Source organism: Cricetulus griseus (genome assembly GCF_003668045.3).
Source record: "Cricetulus griseus strain 17A/GY chromosome 1 unlocalized genomic scaffold, alternate assembly CriGri-PICRH-1.0 chr1_0, whole genome shotgun sequence".
Taxonomy (NCBI): domain Eukaryota; kingdom Metazoa; phylum Chordata; class Mammalia; order Rodentia; family Cricetidae; genus Cricetulus; species Cricetulus griseus.
This window is the reverse complement of record NW_023276806.1, coordinates 274,499,075-274,520,919: the sequence shown is the minus strand read 5'-3', so window position 1 is coordinate 274,520,919 and position 21,845 is coordinate 274,499,075. Positions and strand designations below refer to the sequence as shown.

Below are 21,845 nucleotides of genomic sequence, written 5' to 3'. Positions count from 1 at the left end.
CAAACAGCTGTAGTCACAGCCCTTGGGAGGCAGTGAAGGTTAGCTTCAGCTCATGGTAAGTTGATGGCCAGCCTAGGTATGAGACCCTGCCTCAAAACACACACACACACACACACACACACACACACACACGCAGAGAGAGTGAGTTCCTGTTTTGCATATTTTCTCCCCCAAATGAATACATTTTCAAAACAGATATTATCAGGGCTTCAAAAATAGTTCAGCAGTTAGGAGGCTGCTCTTCCAGAGGGCCTAGACTCAATTTCCAATACCCACCTGGTGGCTCACAGTGGTCTATAACCAAAGTTCCAGGGGATCTGACCCCTTCTTCTGGCCTCTGCAGACCCCAGGCACACAGGTGGTAGTGCACAGACATACCTACCAGCAGGCAAAGCACTCACACACATAAAAAAATAATCTTTTTTGGTTTTGAAAAATGTAAGCTACCATCAAATGAACTGAATATTGCAAATGGTCTTAACCAGCAGCTTCCTTCTCCCTCTGAGAATGCTGGCTGTCCTGGTCACCAAACTTCGAATGTTGAGAGACTTAGTCTCCACTAGCACAGATTCTGCTGGATATCATTAGCTACCAGATGCTGTTTCCAGTTCACAGAGTCTGATGACAAGAACTTGCCCCCATGACACCCGACTGTGAAGCCTGTGGAGGCCCCTGAGCAGAGAAAGGTACAAAGCAGAACAAACACTTTCCATGGGAACTTAGGAAAACATGGCTGAAGAGGAGAGTGGGAAGGAGGGCGCTGAGAGCAGGGAGCAGCTGTTTTTGTCATGAAAGCCCCAGGAGGAAAAGGGATGACAATGTCCCTGGAAGGGAGAGGGCCTGACCTCTGAGGAGGGCTGAAGGGAAGAGAGATGAAAGCAGCAGACTGAAACCTCAGTCACCTCACACACTCATATCCCTTCCTACCTGCAAAATGGGCAGAATCATCCCAACTCATTCCAAGTCACCAGGACAGAAAAACAACCACGCTGAAGATGATGTCCCCCTGGAAGGAGGGCAAACTGAAACGGTGGCGTTCAGACATCTGAAGGGATGGCCACATGGGTTCCTTCCTCCACAGCTGGATGTGTCTCACCAACGAAATGACATTTGATTTCCTTTTTTTCTTCTTTGGTTTTCTGAGAAGGTCTCATGTAGCCCAGGCCTGGAGCTCACCACTGTGTGTGATTTAACAACTTCTCTGGCACACTCTTCTTATGTAGCCCTAGTGCTGCAGGAGCCTCCTCCTCCACCTGCTGACCTCCCAAGTACTGGGATTACATGCCTGATCCACCACATGCGGCTTGCACATAACAGAGGAGCAAACCCAAGGCTCCCTACATGTTACACAAACCCTTTACCAGCTAAGCTACATGCCCAGCCCCCAGATTAACAATGTATTATTACAGTTTTGTGTTTTGAAACTGCAGCCCTGCACAATGACATCATAAAGGGGAAGAATGTAACTGAGTGACTTAGCTCTTGCCCAGGAACTTCAATGCCCCAAAACAAAACATTTTAGTCAATCAAAATAAGAAGGGAGAAGACAGGAATTGAACTCATCACTTTTTTTTTTTCAGGGGTTGGGGTTGGGGGTGGACGACAAGGTCTCACTAGCTCAGACTGTCTTCCAACTCCACAAATTGCTGAGAGTGGCCTCGAATTCCTGGTCCTTCTGTTTCTGCCTTCAGTGCTGAGATGACAGAGGTGAGTTACCTTACTTGGATTGGTTTAATCTATTGTTTGTTTTGAACAGGGTCTTACTTACACTTCACTATACATCTGATGCTGGTCTTGAGCTCACAGCAAGCAATTATGCCTTGGCCTCCCCATCGAGAGTATAAACACACACCACCACACCCAGCTCAATTTCATCCATTTGAAAGTCCTAGGTACCTAACTCTGGGTCTCCCATGTGTCAGACAAGAGCCATGAAGCTATAACCCCAGCTCAGCTGTAAGGCTGTGCTCGGAGCTCCTGGGATGGGGTCGCTTACGCGGCTATCCTTCCCTCACCCATGTGAACAGGACAGCTTTACTTTATTTTGAAACACATGAACCTAGAGAAAGAGGCATTAAAACACCAGAACCCAGAAGAACACTCCTATAATCCCAGCTAATCAAGAGGCTGTGTCAGAAGGCTTACAAGTTCCAGACCTGCCTAGGCCACTGAAGGAGACTATCTCAAAAGTAAAAAGAGCAGAGAGGACCAGTGAGGTGGCTCAGTGGGTAAATGTACTTGTGGCTTTGTCTGATGAACCTGAGTGCAATCTCTAGGACCTACATGATGGAAGGAAAGAACAAACACCTGCCAGTTATCCTCTGACCTCCACATACACACACCAGAGCTTGGTTGGTACCACCCGTTCCCCCACCCATAATGGTTTAAAAACCGGGGATGAAGCTCTGTGGGAAGAGTGCTTGCCTAGATGTGCAATATGGATGAAGAATTGATGAAGACTATTTTAAAGTGTGTGTTGGATACATTCATATGTGTATATGTACATGCAGGTGTGTGTGCATGTATATGTATATGGGTGTCGAGGCCAGAGGTCAATGTTGGATGACTTCCTTGATCACTTTTCGCTTTTTATTTTATTTAGTTTTGGTTTTGGGGGACAGGGTTTCTTTGTGTAGCCTTGGCTGTCCTGGAACTCACATTGTAGACCAGGCTGGACTCTAACTCACAGAGATCCACCTGCTTCTGCTTCCCCAGTGCTGGGATTAAAGGTGTGTGCCATAACTGCCTGGCCCACTTTATTTTTTTGGAGATAGTCTCTCACTGATTTTGCTAAGCCCCTTCGGTGTTGAGATTACAGGTCTGCACCAAGCGCCCGCCTGGCTTTTTATGTGGATAGTGGAGATCCAAACTCGGGTCCTCCGGCTTGTGCAGCAAGCACTTTACTCACTGAGCTGCTTCTTCAGCCTCATGAAGATTGTATTTAAGAATAGCCATTGGAGGCCGGGCAGTGGCGCACACCTTTAATCCCAGCACACGGGAGGAAGAGGCAGGCAGATCTCTGAGTTCGAGACCAGCCTGGTCTACAAGAGCTAGTTCTAGGACAGCCTCCAAAGACACAGAGAAACCTGGTCTCAAAAAGCCAAAAAAAAAAAAAAAAAAAAAAAAAAAAAAAGCCATTGGGGTGGACCTGCCTTTGGTCCCAGAATTCAGGAGGCAGGAGGATTTATATAGGCCAGCCTGTTCTACACAGCAAATTCCAAGACAGCCAGGACTACATAGATTCTGTCTTAAAAAATAAAATAAATAAACAAAGCCATCGAGGGCTGGAGAGATGGCTCAGCAGTTTAGAGTACTTGTTGCTCTTACAGAGGACTAGGGTTGGAGTCCCAGCATCTATATAGTAGCTCACAATCATCCTGAGCTCCAGGAGATCTGTTGCTGTCTTCTGACCTCCACAGACACCAGGCATGCAAATGGTAGACACACACACACACACACACACACATACACACACACACACACATTCATGCACATAAATTTTAAAAAGTACCCATGGGCATTCAGAGCATTTTCATTCAATGTGAAAAGATATGGGGGCTGAGATAGTTCAATCAAGTGTTTGAGGGTGTAATCCCATGGGGGGGTCAGGGAATTAGGAGAGTGCGCAAAGATCCTAAGGCCTGCTTAGGGTGAGAGCACAGAGGCACATCTGGACAAGTGGCATCCCACTGTTTGCCGGCCTTTCCTATCTGTCCCAGGAGGTGGGTTCTCAGAGCAGCAACTGGAGCTGCCCAACCAAAAGGTGATGCCCCTGCCCTCGCCTCACCCCCACCTCATACACACACACACACACACACACACACACACACACACACACACAGTGGCTCAGCTGGGTAAGCAAACCAGCTGTCTCCTACCAGCTTCTAGAATTCCCCTTTCATGAGTTATGTCAGTTGCTATAAAACAACAAAACACTTGAGGCATGGGAGGGACAGACACTAAAGCAGCAGCTGCCTGCTGTCATCAAGCCGAAGTTTTAGTGCCCCTGTTTTCAGGAAAATACTCTGCTGTCTTGCTGTCTTCACCTTCACTTTCCTCTAGTGATGAAGGCGGCGGCGGCGGCGGCGGGGGGGGGGGGTGTCTCTAAGCAAAGAGGGAACGAAACAGCACAAGCCTAGGAGGAAACATAAAATCTGCAGCCCCAGTGCCCTGGAACTCAAGTCCATCCCTCCTGCAGGCTCACTGGGCACCTTCTTACTTATTTGTTTGCTTTTAACTATTTAATTATTACTGTGTTGTGGTGGGTCCTGGTGCCAGAGGGCATGTGCCATCAGAGGCACACTCTGTGGAACCTGTTTTCTCCTGGGTTTCAAGGTTCAAATTCAAGTACCCAGGCTTGCACAGCAAGTGCCATACCCTGCTGAACAAGCTTGGTGGCACTTGTTATTGAGACAAGGCCCTACACAGCCCAGGCTGGGTATAGATGGACTCTTACTATGTAGCTGAGGATGATCTTAACTCCTGATCTCCTGCCTCCAGCTCACAGTCATGGACCGCCATGTGTGTGTGTGTTTTCCTGCACACTCCAGAAGCTAGAATGGCCCCTGGGAGCACAGCTGGGTTGATGAAAATGGCTTTCCCTCCTCTCCTTGCATTTTCTGTGTGAGTTGTCAATCAACTACAGTCCTTGTGCCCACATGCCTTTCTGCAAGATCGGATGAGCTTTCAGAAAGATCCCAGTCAATAGCAGAGACCAAATTCACTCTTTGTGTTCCTTTTCTGTATTTTACTCTCTCCCACAAATTGCCTTAAGAAGAGAGCTAGGACCTGCAGCTGTCTGTCCCCAGAAGCCTGTCCTTTGTGTTCTCAGAGGCCCATTTTGGCTTTCTGGAAGCCCAAGCTGCCAGAGGTGGGAGAACAGACTGAAAGTTCATTACTTTTGATGGAAAGAAACTTCTCCCATAATCACTGTCCCTGAGGCTCTAAAGGTAGCCCAAGAGTGGCCCTGATGACTGGTGACACTTTACCATCTAAGTTGAGATGCCAGAGTCACTGAAAACAGAAACACCCCTAACCACCCATGTACATCTGCCCCTAGATCAGATAGCTCTTCCCCAGCTGAAGTTGTAGCTAGGTTAGCAGAGTGCTTGCCTGGCCTGTACGAAGCCGTGGGCCCAACCTCCATAAACAAGGCATCGGAGGCAGATGAAGGAATCAGTCCAAGGCAACCCTGGCTACAGCCAATTTGACAATTTGAGGCCAGTTTGGGCTGTTAGACCCTGCCTCAAAAAAAAAAAAAAAAAGTCTCAGTGGTTAAGAGCATGAGCTCCTCTTTGAAAAGGACACAGGTTCAAGTTCTCATGCCCACATGATGGTTCCCTACCAGTTGTAACTCCAATTCCAGGGCATCTGGCCCTCTTCTAGCCTCTGTGGGCACCTGCAAGAACAAGACCCGTGTACATACACTCAGGATGACACACACATAAAAAAATCCTTTTGTTTGTTTTGTTTTGTTTGTTTTCAAGACAGGGTTTCTCTTTGTAGTCCTGGCTGTCCTGGAACTCACTGTGTAGGCCAGGCTGGCCTCAAAATTGGAGATCCACCTGCCCCTGCCTTCCTAGTGCTGGGACTAAAGGCAAGAGCAACTCATCCCAAAAAATTAAAAACCCTTTAAATAAACCTGTTATATGTTTTACTGTCACTGGTTAATAAAGAAGCTATAGCCAGGCAGAATAAGGCTAGGCAGGAAATTCAAATGGATACAGGGAGAAAAAGGCAGAGTTGAGAGAGAATCGAGCCAGTCAATGTACTAGAGGACAGGTAAAGCTGCAAAGCCATGTGGCAAAATATAGATCAATAAAAATGAGTTAAGTTGTGGGAACAAGTCAGTAATAAGCCTAAGCTACAGGCAGGGCATTCTATAATTAATGTAAGCTTTCGTGTGTTTTTTGGGACCGGGTAAGGGGGACAAAAGAAAAGCTCTGACTCCATTTATACGTTGGTGAGCTAGGAAGATGGCTCAGTGGATAAAGGCATGAAGTGCTAGCAATCCTGAAAACCTGAGTTTGATCCCTGAGATCCACATGGTGGAAGGGGAGAACTGATTTCCGAGAGTTGTCAGTTGACCTCCAAATATGTACCAAGACATGCATACACACATACACACAAACATAACAATGAAAAAATCTGGTGAGTCTTTTGTTCCTGAACATTAGTCAAGTGGATTGTGTTAGAAAGGAACTGCAGCCAGCTCACCTTTCTACCCTTATCTCAGGATTTGCCACAGCTCCCTGGGCTCCAAAGGTGGTATCATGGCTACCTCAGACTTTACATAAATCCTCTCTTATTTCACACTTGGGGTCTAGACCCACACTGCATCCAATTCCCTCTCTGAAATACACACTGTGATCCTACTTTGGAAGGAGACAGGGGACGGGAGAATGTAACCACTAAATCAAACCAGAGAAACCCAGGACACAGAACTGAAAGGCCTTTTCATCCAGCCTGTCTGCAAGCCCCCCTTGCCCGGTGAGGACTCTGACTTGGCTGGCTGGCACCGTGTTTCAAAGCCAGACACCTAGTCTTTGGACTCCCTCCTGCATGGAAAAGATGAATCCTGTCTATGTGGTTTTGCAACCTTCTGTTTTTCTTCTTCTTAAGCAAAGAAATGAAGGGGTGGGCTGGCAAAGAGGGGGCAGACAGCATGAAGGTGAGAAGTCTCCCAAGGCTGGCCTGGGCTGCCTAGAGGAGGCCACCATCCCTGTACACGACCACACACAGCATCATGTTCCCTCGCCCCGGGGAGTAAAATAAATGTTTATTTGCTGTGATCCTCCTGAGATGGAAGGAGGAGGAGGACCCATGACTAAGATGAAGAGGTTCCTTGGTAGGAGTCAAAACTCAAGGCTTGAAACAACTGAGCACTTGTTACCACCACACTGTCAAAGTCCCCCACAGCCCCCACAGGCAGCTAGGACAGAACTAGATAGGTTGTTACAGGGAGCTGTCCCAGTTGCTTGAGTGTAGTGGCCAGTGTCAATGACCACTCACTGGTGCAGTTTCTCAACTGAGAATCTCTATTTTGCAAATAAACAGCTGTTGTCAGTTTCCCAACAAATGATGGGTCAGTCTAAAAGGACTGGAGAAGTACAACTTTCTCTATTTGGTAAATGAGACGAGGTATGTCCACAGCACTATTTCTTTTCCCCAGCAGTTAATGACAATCTCCCAAACTTTCTGAAAGTTGGCTGACCCGAGACCACAACCACCACCCAAGACAAGCAGGACGCGAACACCAGATACTGAAATGGAATAAAGGAGGGGGTAAGGAAGGAACGAAAGAAAAAGAAGAAAAGGGGGAGTTAAAAGTAGGAAGGAGGCTAGGAAGGAAAGATGGAGCAAGCGGATTCCTTATCCAACCAGAGTCCAACTTTTCTTAAAATACCCTCTCTCCTGCCACCAGGAACCCGGACTTGTCGCTGTGATCCGGGACCGCCTCTGACCACGCACCAGGTCCTTCACCCGCAGCAGCTCCCCGCCCTCACTCACCCACCGCGGTGATGCGGAAGCCTCGGGGCGACCGCAGGGCTCGCCGCCGCCAGGCATCCCGCAGCACCTGCACACAGGGCTGGGGCGCTCGCACCAGCAGCACCCGGCGCTGCAGCCAGCCGACGAAGGCCAGCCGCGAGGCGGCGCGCACCAGGCTTGCGTTCCAGAAGCAGCGCGCGTTGGCACGGCGGAAGGCGCGGAAGAGCGCGCGGCCGCCGGGCTTCCCCGCCGCCTGCCCGGCCTCCCGCGGGCTCAGCACCAGCGCCAGCGAGCCCGGAGCCAGCTGTACCGGCCGCGCCATACCATCCGCCCGTCTGCCCGTCTGCCCGTCCGCCCGTCCGCCCGTCGGCCCGCGGGGACCCGCGCTCACTGCGCCCGCGCCTGCTGCCCTGGGAACCGTCTGCGGGGGGCGGGGCCGGGGAGGGGCGCGGTTTCCCAGGGCATCGCTGTCACTCCTGGGCCCCCGCAGTAACTAGAAGTGCAGGGGCATCGCCCACCCGCAGGGCGGAGAGGACCCAGGTGGCGCGTGGGAGGTGACCCAGGTTTGAGTCTCTGCTCGGCTTCTGACCTATCAGGCCAGTTCTCTGGTTTCTCTTGTCTTAGACCTGGCCAGGTCTCTCATGTCGCAGCAGAGTACTCTGAGGACACTCTCATCCAGGCTTTCTGAAGTTCTAGAGTCTGCCTCCTCTCCTAACATATTTCATTCGTTTGGGAATTTTGAGGAAAACAGTGCTAAAAAGATGCCACCTTAATGGCGAGAGGCAGTGGCAAAATCGTTGGTGAAATCATGGGACCCAGCCCTGATTAGGATCTGGGGATTCTGAGACAGCACTCTGTCATGCCCCAGGAGCCCTGAAGGGTAAACTAGTAAAGCTCCTGATTTGCCCCTGCAGAGAGATAAGGACAAACAGGCTGGGCTGGAATTTAGGCCCTGGGCCCCGAGAAAAAAAAAAGATATATTGAAAAGGACAGCCTTGGGAAAAAGGTCAAGTACCAAGTAGCCTTAGTACCAAAACTCAGTGCTATAAAGAAAAAAGTGTTTTGTCAAGACCTGAGGGTCATTTCAGAGTTCTGACTTCCTTATCAAACTGGCCTCAGGCTGGTGACCCTCTTAACTCCCCCCCACACACACACACACAAGTGCTGGGATTTCATGTGCCTAAGTTTATAACTACAATAACGACATCATCCATACTCTTTTCATAGTAAATACACCATAAATCACAGATAGTGTCAATAGCAACAGCCCAAGTTCACAACTCCATATTAACTATCACAGACTGATATCCCTAATCTCCAACACCCAGATGCTCTCAGGTCTGAATGTGATTTCACAAGTGATGGGTCACAGTGAAAACCCAGTGTATACAGACATTGTACAAAATCACCTTGGGGCTGAGTGTAAGGGGGATGAGTCGTGAATCAACTGGATTATGTGTTTAGACTTAGGACCCATCTCCAGCATGTCTCATTATCTTCAAGATGCCAGCATCTGAAAAAAAAATCTGAAATCTGTCCCCAAGCATCTTAGATATGATTAGGGTGTGTGTGTGTGTGTGTGTGTGTGTGTGTTCAAGTTTGAGTGTGGGTATGTGTGTGCCATGGTGCATGTGTGGAAAATAGAAGACAGCCTCAGTGTCAGCTCTGACTCTCTGAATGAGGCAAGGTCAGTTGGCTGGCTGACCTGAGAGCTCTCAGGAACTCTCCTGTCTCCACCTCCCATCTCTCCACAGGACCATCAGGAGTAAGACTATTACAGATGATACACATACTACTACATATGAGCTATTCTGCCTCAGTTAACATGAGGTAGCAGGGATTCACTCAGCTTTTACCTGCTGAGCTGTCTCCTCAGGCGTCATCCTGTGTTTTAAACGTTTTCTTTCTCCCAAATGGCAAAAGCCATGGTCAGTTAGATTAAGAAGTATTTCCCACCTTTACTCATGCAAACAGAAGTTTTAGCCCCAGACTAGGGATCAGGCAACCAGCTACCTTTTCCTGTGCTGCCCATGTCCTTTAGGTCACAGCACTGGTGTTGCTACCTTCTCTTTCACCTTGGGAAAAGATTCATCAGGTACATTGAAATTCTGGCTTCTCAGGGGGAGAAAAACAAGTCTGTTGCCAAGGTTACTGCCATTACTCAGGAGCTACTGAAGGAGCGAAAATAAAGGCATTTGATTTGTTTAAGTAAACAAAGAAATAGATGTATGCCCCAGTCACATGGGTGGCACCGGCTTCTGTAAAAGAAATCTGACTTCATCTTCAGTTCAAATAAACATGATGCTGACATAGTATTTCACATCTGAATTCTGATTCTGAGGTGGATGGATAGCTACTGCGGAGAGGACAAGTGTGGTCAGCTCTCAGTCTCGTAGGGCGACAATTTCTCTTCTGTCATGTTCCTGTGTGCCTAATGCTTGGAAAACTAGAAATACTTTTGGCGGGGGAGGATTGGCTTCTCACCATGTAGCTCTGGCTGTTCTAGAAGTCACTACATAGACCAGGCTAGCTTGGAACTTACAGAAATCTGGTTTCTTCTCGCTGATTCTGATCTTAAGTGCTGAAATTAAAGGCTATGACGCCCAGCCCAAGGATTTGGCCTTGACTCTCCACATTCCAGCATCACCTATGGTGTGTTCCCTGTAATCATGATGACGGCAAACTCTTTCTTTTCATCTTCCTTCCTTTCTTCCTTTCTTTCTTTCTTTTCTTCTCTCTTCTTCTTCTTTTTTCTTTTCTTCTTCCTTCTCCTCCTCCTCCTCCTCCTTCTTCTTTTGTTTGTTTTTGAGACAGCGTTTCTCTGTGTAGCTTTGGAATCTGTCCTAGAACTCGCTTTATAGACCAGTCTATGTATAGACCAGTCTGGCCTTGAACTCACAGAGATCCTCCTGCCTCTGACTCCTGAGTGCTAATGATAGCAATTTCTATTTGCTTTCAGTTTCCTTTGTACCTAGAACCACATTAGGTTTTTTTTTTCATGTGATATAATTTAATCTGCAAAATTAATCCTCTGATAGAAGTAGTATTATTCGACCATCTCTCTCACAAATCTCAAACACATCTCATGTTCAGGCAGCCTGCCTATGAGGACAGAGATCATAGATGGTGGTGGAGTGTTTCCAACATCTTACCACATACCTGCACTCATGCACAAACTAGTGGCAGATAAGCATGCATACACATAATTAAAATAACAAATCTAAAGGAGATAAATGAGGATCCAGCTCAGATGCTATAGTGCTTGCCTTGTATTCACAAGCCCTGGGCTCAGTCTCCAGCACCGTATAAACTAGTATAGAAGCACATACATGAAATCCTAGCACACAGTTGTAGAAGCTTGAAGAATGGGGGGTAGAGGGGCAGAAGTCCAAGGTCTATCCTTGCTTAGATAGTATGTTTGAGGCCAGGTTGACATAGATGAGAACTTGCTTCAAACAAACAAAAGAAAATCCAGTCAACCAGTTAAGCAATGATGAAGAACCTGGAAGATGAAAATATGGTGTGGGGGCCCTTCCACAAACACAGCAATGCCTGAGAAGGGAGGGGAGCCTCTTTGTCCACTTAAAGGGGAGCACATTGGTAAGTAAGTCACATTTGAACAAAAACACCTTGGGGGAATTTCGGGTTTGAGGGGCCAGTTTTGTTTCCTGCTGGACTTGCCTGTAGCCAGGAATGACCTTGAACTTCTGGTTTACCTGATAGCCTAGGCAACATGAGATCCTGTCTCTTGTCTCAAACAAAAAAATATCATCCTTCTAGGGACAGGTGTCAAGAGTTTGGTGCTTCAGGACCAGTAAAGAAGGTGAAGATGGCTCATTCTAGCAAGAAGAGACTGGGGAGCTAATGACTTGGGTGGCCTACATAGAGGTCACATGCCTGTGCTGTGGAGCCCAGCATCCAAGGCTGAGGCATTTCAGCACAGCCTTAGAGCTTGTGTTTGCTAGAGATGGAGGGACAACCCCTGGGATCATTACCACATGGCGGTAGGTACCAAAACTGTGTAACCCCAGGCCTTATCCAAAAGGTCTTGAACAACAGAGAGTGACCCCTACCCCTGCCCTAAACAAGATTCCATTTCTAAAGCCTGACAGGCAAAACTTGCAGCTAGATTGTGTTTGGTCCAGAAAACTCAACCTCCACCTTGTTTGAACACATTCAGTGTTCTTCACACTGTGACCCCATCATTCCTTCCCTTCCTAATACCCATCAAGGACAATGGGCTCCGGCCACTCACATCTCCCAGTTCCGAGCGTGAGTACTCCCACCCTTTGTACTGTTTCTTCTGCCTAGAAACCCTCTCCACTGTTAGTTATCTTTTTATGTGTATTGTGTGCATAGGCATGCATGTATGTGCGTCATGTCCATCCCAGTGCCCAAAGAGGAGACCCAAAGAGGGCCCAGGATCCCCTGAAACTGGAGTTACAACAGTTGTGAACTACTTCGTTGGAAACTCAACCCTGGTCCTCTGCAAGAGCAGCCAGTGACCTTAACCACTGAGCCATCTCTCCAGACTCCTTTCCACTTTCCTACCAGGTGACATTGTACAACAACCCAGCTCATAAAAATCCCTGACACATTCAGGAAGGTTTCGTCTGCTCCCAAGCACATGGTTAGCCCTTTGATAACTCGAGTGTGGTGAAGGCTGTAATATGTATGCAGTTACCTCTAATCATCAGCCCCTGAGTCATCCCTGCGTCTGGTACCTTGACCAGTCCCTGGCGTGTAGATTCATTCGACCTGAGTCAAATCTGATTATTGCTTTGTATAGGACCACACTGCTTATGTCACCTTCTCATGGTCTGCCGTCACCTCACACAAGAGAACTTTGGGCTGTGGAGTCAATTGCTTGGCTACCCAACGGTCAGTGGCCAAGGTGAACCTCAAGGAGCAGCTTCGCCACTCACTTGGTCACTTGGGTGTCAGTGGCTCCTGTTTATGGCACAAAATGGTATAGTGGGAGTGACATTTGTATTGATGACTTTAAAATTTTCCAAGATTTTATTTTATTTTATTTTATTTATCTATTTATTGGTTTTTGTTTTTTGAGACAGGGTTTCTCTGTGTAACAGTCCTGGCTGTCCTGGAACTCACTCTTGTAGACCAGGTTGGCCTTGAATTCACAGAGATCCAACTGTCTCTGCCTCCCAAGTGCTGGGATTAAAGGCCTGAACAACCACCACCCGATTCCCCCCTCGTTACACCCCTTATTATGTTGTTTTACAGCAAGTTTGTCCATCATCATGAAACAAACCTGAGAACTCTCACTTCCGTTCCTCAAAGGGAGATGTGGGGCTTTGCCAAGCAACTGTGTTGATGGAGGGAGGAAGGTGAGGAGCAGGTGATGACGCCCCTGAGTGGGACTGTCCATGGGCTGTACTTGGGAGGGGGATCTGGACCCCTGAAGTGGGGCAGACTGCTGACGGGAGGTGATGGGGGTGGGATGGCTGCAATAGGACAGACAGGGCTCAGCTGACTTTTTAGAGAACAAGCTGGGGCAGAACAGTTGGCCTTCCTGCCCTGGGCCCTGTGAAAGTCACAAACTCACTAACAACCACCCCTCCCCCACACTACTAAAATGAGGGTCAGAGGGCAGGTTTCAGAGCTAAAGAATTTACTAAGTGAAAGCAAGCTGAGGAAAGCTGGTGTACTTCCCAATAAACCACAGTTTTAAGGGGAATAAGCAGGAGGTGTCTTAAGCATCTTTTATTCTCTACCTCAGTAAGAATCAAGGAAGAGAAGACACCTGGGGCAAGAGGCTTCACTGGAAACAGTTCCTCTGAGATCGGGGCTCCTGGAGAGAGGCCAGTTCATTTTTGCAGGGGTTTGCCTGTCAACCTTGGGATGGGAAGGAGGCCAGCTTTCCACCCTCTGCTGAGCAAAAACATGCTCTTCTTTCAATTTCTAAGGTACTCTCTCTCTCCACTCCCTCGTCTGTCAGCATGTCCGTCTCTGTGTGTGAAGGAGTGTAGGATTAATCTCTCTGTGTGTGAAGAGGTAATCTGATTTTTTTTAAAAAAAATGATTTATCTGTACCTTACCAAAGAGTTTTGATTACCTCTCAGCTTCTGGGGTCCTGGACAGGCTGATGCCCCCTCCCCCCCACCAGCTTCTCTTCAGGAAGTATTTCAGGCTCTGAAACCTGCCCTCTGACCCTCATTTTAGTAATGTGATAGAGAGATGGTCTTCACACAGGGTTAAAGAGTTTATGGCTTTCCTAGGGCTGAGGGCAGGAAGGCCAGCTGTGCCGCCCCAGCTTATCCTCTGGAGAGTCAGAGTCCAGCCCTATTTGCCCCACTGAAGCAGTCCCCATCACCTCCATCACTTCCCATCCAGTCTGCCCACTGCAGCGGTCCCTATTGCCTTGTCACCTCCCATCAGCAGTCTGACTCTTGACATGAAAAATTTTAAGTTCAAATTATTAGCTTAGAAATATTTTATTGGCAAAGAGGCACACCAATTTATTTATGCATTTCCTGTGGTCACTTTTGTAGGCTGAATTGAATAGAGGATGTAACAGACTGCAACTTGGTCTGAGATATTTCCTTGACAATGAAGGTTTGCAGAGCACCACTCAAAGGCCCTGTCAAGGTCCCACCTTCTGCACAGAGCGAAGTCCACATGTGGAAAATGTTAGGCAAGTAAAGGCTCCTGGTCACACTGGACAGACACTGTGGGAAGACAGACCTGGTAGCTGCCAAGAGTCCTCCAGCCAGCAGGTTAGTGCCTGTTCTTACTGCCCATTCAATCACATGCCTGTCAACAAGGAGACCAATTAGTGTGAAAGGTGTTTCCTTCCAACAGGGCTAAGATCAGCATCTCACTTCACACCAATTTGAGGTCAGAATGGTGGACCTGGGTTAGACTCAAACCAGAGTTTAAACAGTAAAGAGTAGCTCTTCTACCAGACTCCTTAGCAACATTTGCCAGGCACGGATCAATAGAACAGGATAAGCAGCCATTTGGTCTCGAAAGTGTAATAACCTAGACGTTTACTCTCAGATTCCCCACATATATTTCCAACTGAGCTTTATTCATAGCACGTGTAGCCAACATTCTCCCTTCAGCTCAAGAGCACCAGTTAGTGAGCGCTCCACATGAACCTCAGCTGGTGACAGGGAATTCTCAAGCCATGTTTGTGATAATTACACTTTTCTTTTGCTTGAGGTGGGAGAGTGCGTTTGTAAGCAGTCTCATTTTATGTTAGGGTGGCTGACAGTACACTGAAAGTAATTTTATGTGCACATATAATTAAGGTATTTTAATAAGATGGAAAAAAGCATAATAAAATTGTGGGTTTGTTTGGTTTGACACAGGATCTATGTAGCCCTGACCATCCTGAAACACACTACGTAGACCAGGCTGGCCTATAGCTCACAGAGATCCATCCACCTGCCTCTGCTTCCTGAGTGCTGGGCTTAAAGGCATGCACCGCCATGGCTGGCAGCTTGCTAAAATTCTGTGGTGGGTCAAAAATAATTGAAAATTGGGGGTGTGTGGTGGTTTGAATAAGATTAGAAGGATTAGGGGGTGTGGCCTTGTTAGAGGATGTGTGTCACTGGGGGTGGGTTTTGAGATTTGAAAAGCCCTGTCTGTCTGTCTCTCTGATTGTGGATCGGGATGTAGCTCTCAGCTACTTCTCTAGCCCCAAGCCTGCCTGCTGCCATCCTCTGGGCCATGACAATGGACTACATCTCTGAAACTGTAAGCAAGCCACCAATTAAATGCTTCTTTTTATTAAAGTTGCTTTGGTCATGGTGTGTCTTGACAGCCATAGACCAGTGACTACAATCAGAATGGAGAGATGGCTTAGCAGTTAAAAGCATTGGCTACTCTCCTCTAAGCACCTGAGACTGGATCCCAAAGCCCATATCAGGTGGCTCACAACCATCTGTAACTCCAATGTCCTCTTCTAGCTTCAAAGGGTAACACAGACATGTGACATTTAGACATTTATACAAACAAACCCCTCACAACATTGGAAACTGAAGGCTATTCACATTGTTTGGGGGTAGATTATTTATTGAGGCAAGGTCTGTAATGGCTGTCTTGGAACTCATTGTGTAGCCCAGGCTGGCCTCAAAATCCGAAAGATCCGCCTGTCTCTGCCTCCCGAGAGTGAGTAATGAGATTAAAGTTAAACAACAGCTAAGGGTGAACATTTTTGAGACAGGATTTTGTGAAATCCAGAATGGTCTTAAATTCGCTATATAGTTGAAGAGGAACTTTTTTTTTCTTGAGGGTCTCATGGAATGGATGACTGTGAACTCCCAATCTCCCTAAGGACTCTCTTATATTAGGTGCTAGAGTTACATGCATGAGTTCATTCTCTGCTCCATGGCACTTTTCAGGCCAGCCAGGGCTACATGAGAACCTGCAACCCCACTACCACCACCATAAAAAAAACAAAAAACAAAACAAAAAAACCCACCACCACCAACAAAAAACAATATTGTTTATTGATTGATGCTGGAGTTTTCATCTATCTACCCATGTGTAAGCCAACAAGGCTTCAGTTGACAGTTCCAAGCCTATGTTCACACAGACAACCCTGGTTTAAACTCAGTGGGTCACAAAACAAAAAGACATGAATGTGGAAAAGAGGCTTGTAGGGAGGGGTGGAGAGGTTGATAGGGATGGGAGCTAAGACAGGGTAGGGATGAGAGTCACTGGGTATGCTGCACTGGAACTCTACATAATGGCAACATCTACAACTACTAATTGCGTACACCCATGATCACAGCACCCATGGGAAGTGGCTCATAACTGATTGTCCCTCTAGTTTCAGGGGCTCTGGCGCCCTCTTCTTGCACCTGTATACCTGTGTGCATAAACTCATGTAGGCAAACTTACCTATACACATATAAGTAAATAAATCTTTTTTTGTTGGATGGTTTTTGTTTTTCAAGACAGTTTCTCCGTGTATAGCCCTGGCTGTCCTGGGACTTGATTTGTAGACCAGGCTGGCCTTGGACTCAAGAGACCCGCCTGTCTCTGCCTCCCAAGTGCTGGGATTAAAGCACAACACTAGCACAGTGTTCAGCCCCTTTTTCTCCCATGCTTGCTCTCGTCACAGGAGCTTTTACCATTTATGTTCAGGAAGCCAGTCTCTTACCATGAGGTCCCTTAATTGTGGACTTTCAAGTCCTCCACTGAGTCACATCAATCCCAAATACATCATTGACCCAGTCTGTTGTAAGTAGTCTGTTCCCACAGACAGAGAACAGATTGAGACACTATGTCTGACACTGAGGATACATGTAAGCAAGAAAGGAGAGTGGTGGCCAGCTGGAGGGGCAGCATAGCAATTTCCTATCAGTGAGGCTATGATTGTGTTTTCTTTCTCTTTTCTTTTTGAGACAGTATCTCACTACGTAACTCTGGATGTCTTAGAACTCATTATGTAGACCAGGTGGGCCTCAAAAAAAGAACTATAGAGATTCACCTGCCTCTTCCTCCTAAATGCTTGGATTAACGATGTATGCCACCACATACATAAGATTTCTTTTTCGTAAGATTTATTTTTATTTTTTAAATATTTATCTATTATGTATACAGTGTTATGTCTGCATTTATCCCTGCAGGCCAGAAAAGGGCATCAGATCGCATTACAGATGGTTGTGAGCCATCATGTGGTTTCTGGGAATTGAACTCAGGCTTTTTGGAAGACCAGCTAGTGTTCTTAACCACTGAGCCATCTCTCCAGACCCAAGACTATATATAGGTGTGTGTGTCTGCATGTAGGTATGTATATGTGACTGAAGGTGCTCTTGGAGGTCAGAGGCATTAAACACCCCTGGAGCTGAAATCACAGATTGTCATGAGCTAAGCTGCCCGACATGGATGTTGGGAATTGAACTCCAGTCCTCTGGAAGAGCAGCAAATGCTCTTAACCACTGAGCCACCTCTCCAGCCCTATGCTGTGTGGTTTGGTCTTTAAGCATGCTAAGCAATGGCTCTACTATTGAACTGTATCTCTATATCCATAGCAAAGATTTTCTTTTTTTGAGACAGGGTAGACTTGCCTGGCCTGGGACTCTCTATGTAGATCAGGCTGGCATCGAACTAATCTGAGTCTGGCTTTTGAGGGTAAAGCAAAAAGGTGTGAGAATCCTTCCTGAACCTGCACATAGTCATTTGTGGCATTGCATCATTTGGGAATAATGCTGAGAGTGATTCACATGAAAAAGTTCATCCTGAACAGTCCCTTTGCATATGGGAAGCATTTTTAGTTGGGCAAGAGTGTACAGAGCTTACTGAGAGGAACAGTTCAAGGCAAAGGGATTGCTGGCTTTGACCCAATAAGCTCGAACTTCCATTTCTGCTATGATTTAAGTTCTATTCTCAACACAAGCATCATTAAACCACAGTTGCCTAGCATGTTCAAGATCTTGGTTCAGTTCAGGCCTGCAAAGAAAATAGAGGAGGAATGAGGGTGAAAGGAAGCAGGAGAAATAATTTAGCATACCAAATTATTCACCTCTATCTTACAGCCACTGAACTCCATACACTGATCTTGGTTAGATTCCTAATCCCTTATGGGAACAGGGGCAGTTTTTTGTTTTTGTTTGCTTATTTGTTTTTTTGAGACAGGGTTTCTCTGTGTAGCACCTCTGGCTGTCCTGTAACTCACTCTGTAGACAAGAACTCAGAGATCTGCCTGCCTGTGCCTCCCAAGTGCTGGGATTATAGGGGTGCACCACCACTGCCCAACAGACAGGGCCAGTTTATGTCTTTGGCACTGTTTGTAGATACATTAACAGAGCAACTGCTATTTCTCTCTAATTGTAATAGAAGTGCATGTTTGACTTCATAATCTCAGGCAAGGGCATCCAAGGAAATGTTGGCTACCTTTATACATTTCTATCCTATCCAAGCTGATAAAGATTGTCTACAAGTTCAAAACGTCTCCAAGAACTGGATTGCTATTTTTCAAAAGGAGAAATCTTCACCAGGCATGATGATGAATCTCTGTAACTCTGACACTTGAGAGATGGAGGCAGAATGATCAGCTTTGTTTTTGTTTGTTTGTTTGTTTTTGTTTTTGGGTTATCCTCAACTACTTGAGACTCTATCTCAAAAAAAAGCAAAACCAAATGTCTGGGTGTGGTAGGGCACACCTTTAATCCCAGCATGTTCAAGGCAGAAGCAGGCAGATTCTCTGCGTTCTAGGCTAGCCAGAGCTGTCAGACAGAGAAACCCTGTATGGGGGTGGGAGTGGGATTTAGAGGCAAGAGGTCAAGCTTGAGGTCAACTTGGGCTACAGAGACCCTTTCTTTAGATAAATACATTTGTTAGCAAGCGAACTGAGAGTGCTGCTGAAATAGCACTGAATATAATTATCTGAATACACTTGGGGTCCCAGGCTATGAGAGTGAAATATGACCAAGCCTTAGAACAGAGGTAGTACATGCTGAACGCTGGCGTCAGGACACTGTATCCCAAATTCAAGGGCTTACAGTGATGGTCACTTGGTTCTTTTGCATAAATAGCAACTCCAAGATTAAATAACCATCTCCTAGCAACTTGGGAAGTGAGGTACATGAATTCCCTCTGCGTTCTGGAAACTGGGAGAAAGCCTCGGGATAAAGTAACAGACGGCTTCAGTAAATAGCACAGGTGAGACCTGAGGCTATAGTGCTTTTTGCCTCATGGAAGGATGGTTCAAAGTAGATTTTCCTTTAATTAAATATTCATTTTTTAGCCAGAAAAGGCAAGTGTGTGTGTAGCCTGAGCCTGGGTGGAATTGTTTTATGCATCCAAGGAACAAAAAACGGCCATTAAATATTAATCTTACATGTTAGAAGTAAATTCTGCTCTTTTCCTGATTAACAACAACCAGTAAGGTGCATACAGACACAAGATCTAAAAAACAAGAGTGAGAAGCCAGGCTCAGTCAACGACTTCATTTACACTATACAGACATCAGGTGATGTGAGGCACCATTTATCTGAGGTACACAAGGTGACTGAAAGCTTGTTGCTAATAGGAACATCAACTGCAAATTCCAACGCGACTTTGCACATGGCAACTTCTTATAGAAAACTATTTCAAGGGTAATACATTATTGTTTCATCTGAAACCTGGAAACATATTGCACATGCCTTTAATTCCAGCACTCAGGGGGCAGAGGCAGGCAGATCTTAGAGTTTGAGGTCAGCCTGGTCTACATAGTAAGTTCTAGGTTGGTCAAGTCTATACAGAGAAACCCTATCTTAAAACCATGCCCTGCCCCTCCCCCCAAAAACTGAGCATGAACCATGTATAATTATTCATATTATGTTTACTTTCTTGATTCTATTTATGTTGAGTAATGTGTGTAAATACAAACTCCCTTCATATTCCAATATAACTTAAGCTAGCTCATTCAGTTTAAGACCCTTTCATGTTTAAGGTCCTTTCATTAGTTACTTATAATTTTGAAGGAAAAACAAAAAAGCCTTCAAGGTGTCTTAATTTGGGTTTCATTTGTTGTGAAGAGATATCATGACCATGGATACTGTTAGAAAGGAAAACATTAAGGCTTACAGTTTCAGAGGTTTAGTCCATTATCATTACAGCAGAACATGATGGTGTGCAAGCAGACACTTGGTTGTAATGGTTCCATCTTGATCAGAAGGCAACAGGAAGTGGACTGAGACATTGGGCATAGCTTGAGCACATATGATACCCCAAAGCCTGCCCCCACAGTAACACAATTCTTCCATACCTACTCCAACAGAGCCACACCTCCTAGTAGTGCCACTCCCTATGAGCTTATGGGGGCGCACAAGGAGCTATAATTCACAACTATACTATTGGAGTGAGAACTCCATTAAAACATATGAAGGTGAGGCAGAAAGAGCTCAATTTAGCTTTTTCTTTTTCTTTCCTTCTTTTTCCCTCTGTAGCTTTGGAGCCTGTCCTGGAACTCCCTCAGGTCTCAAACTCACAGATCCACCTGACTCTTATCTCTAGAGTGCCAGGATTAAAGGTGTGTGCCACCACCGATGGTTTTGCTTTCTCTATGTTCTTTCCCCCTTATTTCCACCCCCCTCTCTTCTTTGAGATAGGCTTTCTCTGTTTAACAGCCCTAGCTGCCCTGGAAATAGCTCTGTAGACCAGGCTAGCATCAAACTCACAGATTCACCTGCCTCTGGCTCCTGAGTGCTGGGATTAAAGGTATGTGCCACCACCACCCTGCTAAGATACCCTATTTTTAAAAATTTATGTGTATGGGTGTTTTGCCTGCTCTTCCAGAGGATCCAGGTCCAATTCTTAGCACCCACAAGGTGGCTTACGACTGTAACTACAGTTCCGGGGGAATCCAACACCCTCTTCTGACTTCTGTGGGCAACAGGGACAAATGCAGATAAAACACTCTGGGGCTGGAGAGATGGCTCAGAGGTTAAGAGCACCAACTGGTCTTCCAGAGGTCCTGAGTTCAATTCCCAGCAACCACACGGTGGCTCACAACCATCCGATACAAGATCTGGTGCCCTCTTCTGATGTGCAGATATACATGGAAGCAGAATGTTGTGTACATAATAAATAAAAATCTTTAAAAAAATAAAAAACTCATATATTTATATATATATATATAATACAAATATATAAAGATATAAAAAATTTAAAACCACCTTTACAGGTTGATACTAGATTTTGAAATTAAATATTGCCAATAACAAAAAACGGAGTGGAGCTGAGCAGTGGCACACACTTCCAGCACGCCATAAGCTCTGGCAGACTTCCAAAGCTATGTAGTTATCAGACCAGTCAGGGCTGCATAGCAAAACCTGTTTTAAGCAGTTTATTTGTACTAAGAAGCTCCTGTTCTTTGATGGTTGTTAGTCACAGAACCGAAGTACACATTCTCTGTTCTACAAGACTGCAGTTCTTTTGCTACTTAAGGGATAATGGATGCACTTACCAGCAGATTAAGGCTCTTGTTTTGGATGCTAGAGGTTTAACCCAGCCTTCACTTGTGTGCCCTAAATCAGATTCATCCTCAATCCCATTGATTTTATTTCCTTGTCAGTAAGCTACAAGACTATGATTAAAGTTTTATGATTACCAGAACCTCAAATTTCAAGGAGTTAAGAATTTTAGTCTCTGAATAAATATTGATTCATAAATCAATGTTAGTTGTTTAAAAAAAAAAAGATTGTTTTGTGTGTGTGTGTGTGTGTGTGTGTCTGTGTTCAAGTGGATGTCACAGCACACAGACAGGGAGGGTCTCTCTATGCAGTCCAGGCTGCCAGAACTCTTGATCCTCCTTGCCTTGGCCTCCTGAATGCTGGGAACACAGGCTTGTGCCACCACATCCAACTTATAGTTCTGTTCAAAAGGATTTTTAGGGG

General features: G+C 46.1%; 1 protein-coding gene across 2 annotated transcripts in view; it reads right to left on the bottom strand.

Annotated features, from left to right (window-relative positions):
- The window catches only part of Stox1 (storkhead box 1), a 47,893-nt gene extending 40,083 nt beyond the window's left edge, over positions 1-7,810 (bottom strand). For both annotated transcript variants that reach the window (XM_027388242.2, XM_035450453.1), the window contains exon 1: positions 7,510-7,810. In XM_027388242.2, the coding sequence (XP_027244043.1) occupies positions 7,510-7,810 (301 nt within the window). The remainder of the gene's footprint in view (positions 1-7,509) is intronic.
- Positions 7,811-21,845: the final 14,035 nt, after the last annotated feature.